Source organism: Centropristis striata, chromosome 6 (assembly GCF_030273125.1).
Source record: "Centropristis striata isolate RG_2023a ecotype Rhode Island chromosome 6, C.striata_1.0, whole genome shotgun sequence".
Lineage (NCBI taxonomy): Eukaryota > Metazoa > Chordata > Actinopteri > Perciformes > Serranidae > Centropristis > Centropristis striata.
In genome coordinates this window covers 35,877,620-35,884,879 of record NC_081522.1, presented here as the reverse complement: position 1 = coordinate 35,884,879, position 7,260 = coordinate 35,877,620, and the positions used below count along the sequence as shown (strand labels likewise).

Here is a 7,260-nt window from a genome sequence, read left to right as displayed (position 1 = left end):
TGAGAGTTAATGATAATGGATTAACTCTATCCAGAGTATAATTAACTCTACTGGTGTTTTTTCAAGTTCAACACCAAGAATTCAACTCTTCTCAATTTGCTGTGTATAATGGCGCTGTGGTCACTTTTTGTGCTGTGATCCCAGAATTAACAATATAGCAAGGACCAAGTCAGCTTCTACCATTGAATATATTAACCTCCTGGAGTGTTGTTGCTGCTGTTGTTGTTGTTTACATCCTGCAAATCTGGCATTTCTATACCTCTGACAGCTCTGGTGAAAACCTCCAATAATACAAGTTGCACACAGGCAACTATACCGTTCACAACACAGCTGGTTTTATACGTCAACGCATATCTACAGCCTTTGACCCCTCTGTTGGTTCAAGACGTCCGGTTACAAGACAAAGTCATGTATGAAAACTACATCGATCTGATGATTTTGAAAGTCGTGCAGTGTGAACCAGGTCCCAGCAGTTTTAATCAGTCTTTGTCTGGACAGAGATACAGACTTTAGTGCAATATATACAATTTATTCATACAAATTAGATTCATATGATGTCGGCTGAGGCAATATGAAGCATGTGATAAAATTACAAAAAAAATGCAAACAAATTAGCATGAAAAATGTAATTGCAGAAGCCAACAAACTGCTAAAAAAACATGTGCTAATACACAAATACACACACATGTAAACACACACACAAACACACACACATGCACATGCACGCACATGCATGCACACAAACACACACACACACACACACACATACACGGAGGTCATGCAGCAGACAAGCACCGTCTGTTTTCAAAGCTGCAGCTGTCCAGATTGGATGTAACCTCCATACCGAGACACACACACACACACTCACACTCACACACACACACACACACACACACACACACACACACACACACACGGAATGTCCCAGCTAGACTGTGCTTGGCTGTACAGCTGGATATCCTTAAGAGGTGAAGACAGACACGGAGAAAATATGATGGAATTACACACACACACACACATACACACACACACACACACACACACACAAGTTCAAATCCTGATTAACCCGCTGACCCCTGAGAGAGACCACCAAGGTGGACAATTAGAATCACACACAGACTCACATGAGCAGAGACAGAAACACACAGACACAGACACACACAAACACACACACACACACACACACACACACACACACACACACACACAGACACACACACACACACACACACACTCACAAACACACAGACACACAGACGCAGACACTCACACAGACACACAGACACAGACACACAGACACACACTCACAAACACACACACACACAAACACACACACACAGACACACACACACACACACACTCACAAACACACAGACACACAGACGCAGACACTCAAACAGACACACAGACACAGACACACAGACACACACTCACAAACACACACACACACACACAAACACACTCACACAGACACAGACACAGACACACACACACAGTGTGCAGAGTCTTTGGGTTCAGCTGTGTAAACTCTCTCTATAAACTGTGTGTGTGTCAGTGTGAGCGAGGGCGAGGTCGTCCTCAAGTGAATTGGACAGGTGATCCGTCCGTGTCCTCGCTGTCCGTCCCTCGTCTCTCTCCAGACGATCGCACATCCTTGAGAATCTGGGATTGGTTGAGGAGACACTCCTTCAGCTTGTCCTCAGTCAGGGTGAGACGCTCCTCCAGCACTGAAACAGTCTTTGTGTTGGAGGAGGAGGAGGAGGAGGAGGAGGGGGGACAGAATAATTATAAAGCAGTGATTGAATAATTACAGAAGTAGAGAATCTGAAGAGCACAGTTGACATTCAGAGCCTTGAATCAATCCTGGGGCCATTATGGAAAAATAACAGAAGAATAAAAGTGAGACAGAAGAGGCTTTTTTTTTTAGTTGTTTAGGGGGGTTTTTCAGCATTTTGACCCCGATGCTGATCAGCTCATGATTCTTATTATAAAATGCCACCCTGCCTTTTTAGATAAAATAAACAGGATTTCTAGAGTGTTTTACAGTTTAACAAAAACCAGGAAGTGCCTTAAGCTGCATTCTACCAAAAATTCCAGCAGGGGGCACTGACGGCGGTTGAAGAAGCATTTTGGTCCATTCATTTCAATACAAAATTAGAAAACTTCTCACTTGATTTATTACCACAAAAATGTTTTTTAGGACAACACTATGGTCTCAATCACTAGTAAATAATCTTCTTTAAGACAATTTGATGTTAATAGTGTCAATAATGGCCCCATTTAGAAGAAAATAGAAGATAAAGAATCGTATGATTTGGGGCGGGGCTACCTTTGATTGACAGGACACTATGGTCTCAATCACTTGTAAAAAAATCTTCTTGAAAGACAATTTGATGTTGATAGAGGAAATAACAGACAAACAGAGAAAAATCTGCGAAAATCTGAGCCCTAAATATCGATACTTGGCGGCCATGAATCAATATAATATTCCCTTGCAAAATGATGCAATACTATGCCCCCATCTCTAGTATTTATGGTATTTTTTCAGGATTTTACACCCTGTCAGGGTTTTGAACTGACAGTTTGGACCTTTACCAACAACTGACCTGCGTGAGAATATCCAGCTGCTGAACAATGTGGTGCAGGGTCGAGTCCAGACAGGACGGATGACCGGAGAGGACTTCCAGTGTGTGCGTCCGCCCTCTCTCCTCTTCCTCTCGCCTTCCTCTTCCTCCCCCGCCGTCCCCTGTCTGGCTGGAAACAGTCACACCTGCTCCGCCGGTACTCTCGTCTCCCGTCCATCCTCCCACTCTCGGGCCGGCCATGCGACGCGCCGGCAAACCGTTGGAGTGGCGGCCGGTGGCGGCGGCCTGCGTGGGCGTCAAGTGTGTTTGACCGTTTAAGAGCTGGAGATGAAAGCGAGAAAGAAAGAACGACTGGTGCTCAGCTGATTGATTTTCAGTGCATTGTGTTCTCTAAATGCTTGTGCGGGTGTCTTCTTTGACATTAAGTGCTATACTCAGATCTGCAGAGAAATTATTTCTCTTCAAATACATTGTACCCTTGAAAAAACCTAATCCACACTCAACCAAATCAACACTGGATTGAGGACACAAGTGCTCAAAGTAATGCCCCATTAAATGTGTCCTTAGGTGGCCAGCGTGATTGAAATAACTAGAAATGTCAGTTTAAAAAGAGTGACAGAGGGCTATTAAGGTAATATTTCTCTGAAGATAAAAATGTGCTTACTTTCACTGTAAAACTGCAGTTGAAGCATGAAACCGCTTAACCCTTTATCAGGCGAAGAACCGTATTTGGTAACTTCAACGGCTATCCAAAATAAAAAATAAAAATATTTTGAGAAAAAGTTGCAAATTTACTAGATTAAAGTGGCAAATCTACAAGAAAAAAAGTTGCAGATTTAAGAGATTTAAAGTAGCAAATCTGTGTGGAAAAAAGTCACAGATTTATGAGAAAGAAGTGGGAAAAAAAGCAACTTTTCTCGCAGATTCACCACTTTAAATCTCTTAAATCTGCGACTTTTTTTCTTGTAGATTTGCCACTTTAATCTATTAAATTTGCAACTTTTTTCTCGACCCCATTTTGATATCCACTGAAGTTACCAAATATAGTTCTTCGCCTGATAAAGGGTTAAAGCAGACCTGGGCATTAGGCGGCCCAGGGGCCACATCCGGCCCACCTGAGGTTACTCAGAAATTAGAAATCAATACAACTGCAGTGCTTTTATTTTGAAGGCGATTTACATATGTGCATGCATGCACACCCACCTGAACAGAAATGCAAAAAACGCGGAGTTACCTGATGAAAAACACGTATTGCTTTTTGCATACAGTGAATAAATTGCTGGTTTATTGCGTAACATACATGGTCTGTATTGTTTTTGTGGTTTGAATGTATGTCGTGTTTAAAATGAATGGAAAAGAAGAAGGATAATGAGTTTTTACTATTTTTTACTGCTATATTTCCACATTAATATAGTCTTATTATAACATGCATTGTTGCCAGTAGCAGCTCAAATTAAAACTGAGCAATATTTTGTTCAGTTTTGGTCCAGCCCTCTGCAACCTTCGCAGTATCTCATGTGACCCCTTGGGAAAATTAATTGCCCAACCCTGCCTTCAAGGGTAAATTCTCTATTTTTCAACCTGGATCTTAATTTTCAATGTTTTTGTGTACCGGTACATCAAATTTTGAAACTGGTCCATTATTGAGTGAAAACACCAACATTAACACCATCGACCTCTTGATATCTGAAGCCAAGCAGCAGTTAGTTCATCCTCCTCTGTTGTAGGAGCTCTTCATCTGTTTACTCTGACTCTGACTACAAAGACCTCGCCCACATTGTCAAAATCATCTAAATAGTAAGACATGATATTAAAAAATCTTGAAATAACAGGTACACGTTTCGGTACTCCACAAGAAAAAACTGTTTCTCCCACTTTAACTCAAGTTTCCAGCGTTGTCTTTGAACAACAAGTGACCTTGTGAGATTTTCAGAAATTGTAACAACCAACTGAGACTGTTGTGGCAACAAGAGGCACATTTAGTGGATGGAACATTATGTTGACATGTGCAGTTTTCCTTGCAGCTTGTTTAGCAGCTGCCAGCTGTAGACAACTAAAGAAAACCTTGGAGGACTGAAATTATACTTTTATACAATGGATTTTTGGATTAACTGAACCAGCCACAGTGTATGTTTGAATAATGAAGAGTGTTGCATGTTTAGTGTTTATTTCTGTGCCCTGCTTGTCAGGGTCCTCAACCTGTCCAACCCAACAAGTTCTCCAACCTAAACGACAGAAGAGGTCGTGTGTTAGTACCACTCATTACGACACGTAGGGCGGCTGTGGCTTAGTTGGTAGATCGTTCGTCCAGTGATCGGACAGTTGGTGGTTCGATCCCTGACCATGGCAGCCTACATGTTGAAGTATCCTTGAGTAAGATACTGAACCCCAAATTGCTCCCGATGCTGCGTTCATCGGTGTGTAAATTAATTCCCAATGGTGGCAGGTGGCACTGTTTAGGGGTCTCAAACTCAAATTACGTGGGGCCCGCTGGAGGTAGTATCAAAGTGACAGAAAAAAGACAAAATGACAAAAAAAAAACTAAATAACAAAAAAAGACACAAAATTACTGAAAAATCAATAAATTATTTAAAAAAAAACACAAAATGACCAAAAAAGGCACAAAATTATTTAAAAAAAGATACAAAATGACCCAAAAAAGACACAGAATTACCAAAGAAGACACAAAATAATTTTAAAAAGACATAAAATTATCAAAAAAAGAAACAAAATTACCAAAAAAAGACACAAAATTACCAAAGAAGACACAAAATTATCAAAAAAAGACACAAAATTACCAAAAAAAGAAACAGAATTACCAAAAAAGACATAACATTATAAAAAAAGACACAAAATTATTTAAAAAAGACACAAAATTATTTATAAAAGACACAAAATAACCAAAAAAAGTAATTAAAGGGACCTTCCACACACAACACGGTAAAGTGCCATTTATATAAAACTCACATTAAACTTTCATATCAAGGTGGGGGCCACAAAATATCATCACGAGGGCCGCAATTGGCCCGAGGGCCGCAATTGGCCCGCGGGCCGCGAGTTTGAGACCCATGGTTTAGGGTAACCTCTGCCACCAGTATGAATGTGTGTGTGTGAATGGGTGAATGAGCACAGTCTGTAGTTTAAAGTGCTTTGAGTGGTCGCAAAGCGACTAGAAAAGCGATATATAAGTGCAGGTCCATTTACCATTTACGTATCGCGACTCGCGTTTCACGGAACATATGTAAGTATTGCAGCTTGACAGTTCTTCCAACACTAATTAATAATTATGAATCTAATTATAATCAAATCACCATACCTATATTTAGTAGTGGTAGAAGGAATTGTGAATTCTTGTCACAGAAGAGGTTAGCATATCGTTCACAGTGTACAACAACAACTTGATCTGACAAGAGCATTTTGACCAACTAATCGAGCAACCAACCAGAAGGAGTCAACCATAGAGATCTTGAAGTCACTTCTAGAGAAAACTAAAGATCCAGGTTGAAAAATATTAAAGTCACCATTTACATGTGTACATGTGGGGGCACTCCAAGAAGTTTCCTCTCTCAGAAAAATCTAAATCTGAGTTGAAGTGTGAGCACTGGATGGAGTTAAATTCCACTCTTTCATAATGATAATAATGTGGCCTTTAACATTAAGCCTGATTTATCACCTTGTCTGAAAGAAACAGGAACTAGAGTATTAATTAGTCTGGATTGGTGATACATAATGCTATTCAGGTTTAGCCAACATCCTTCCTGTGGTATTGTTCTGTCAGAGCAGTGGGCCTTGAGCCTGTTGTAACTTGGCAGACTGAAGGAGGTGGATGACTCACACTGCTGGATTATTGACTGAACGACAGACTCCGTGACCGACTGACTAACTTGCTGGCAAAAGGCGAGTTCACAAGGTTATTTGCACTCTGAGGCGCGGAGAGCGAAAGAGAAAATCCACTTCTTTTTTTAAATATATGACCTTAACTGTTATTGAGCAAGGTCTTGACAAAATTATTTTCCTTTTTCATGAGTGAAGTAAAACATATGGTGGGAGAGAACATTATGTTCCGTTTTAACCAGGGACACATTTTCCCCGTTCATCATTTATCCCCAGAGACAACTGAGCATGACTTCACATTTAAATAGTTTCACACATGCACAACAGAAGCTTTACAGTGCAGACGCAGCTTTTAAAGTGCTGGTGATCAGGGAACCTCGAACGACATTCAAACTGGAATAGCACCTTCCTTGTCACAAGCTCAAACTGAAAATGAGCATATTTGCCCTTTATATACCACATAATATTTACTGTTTTTTTAACTGTGTATCCATGTTTGGTATTTGGTATTTTCTCAGCACAACTTCAACATGATCTGACTATTATTTTTCACTTTAACCCACTTTATTAATACATTGAGCCCAAAAATACACAAAAATCTCAAAATCTGAAATAAAATTTTACTATTTATCGCAATAAAAACCAAAAACACGCTCAATGAACTGTTTAACCCTTTGATGCACAACATGGGTCTAAAGTGACCCGACAGAGTTTTTATGTTCTATATCTTTGCATTAAATTATTTTCATCATTCAGTATTCCAGGTTTTCCTCAATTAGTTTGTTTTTGATCATCATACATCCTAATTTTATGTTTTCCTTTATTATTTTTTTTAATAAAA

General features: G+C 39.9%; 1 protein-coding gene across 1 annotated transcript in view; it reads right to left on the bottom strand.

Annotated features, from left to right (window-relative positions):
- Window positions 1-1,265: 1,265 nt before the first annotated feature.
- Window positions 1,266-7,260, bottom strand: part of poc1b (POC1 centriolar protein B) — a 73,840-nt gene continuing 67,845 nt past the window's right edge. Inside the window, exons 11-12 of the mRNA XM_059334334.1 lie at window positions 2,607-2,906; window positions 1,266-1,737 (exon numbers count right to left, since the gene is read on the bottom strand). Coding sequence (XP_059190317.1) covers window positions 1,579-1,737; window positions 2,607-2,906 — 459 coding nt within the window. The 3' untranslated portion in view covers window positions 1,266-1,578. The remainder of the gene's footprint in view (window positions 1,738-2,606; window positions 2,907-7,260) is intronic.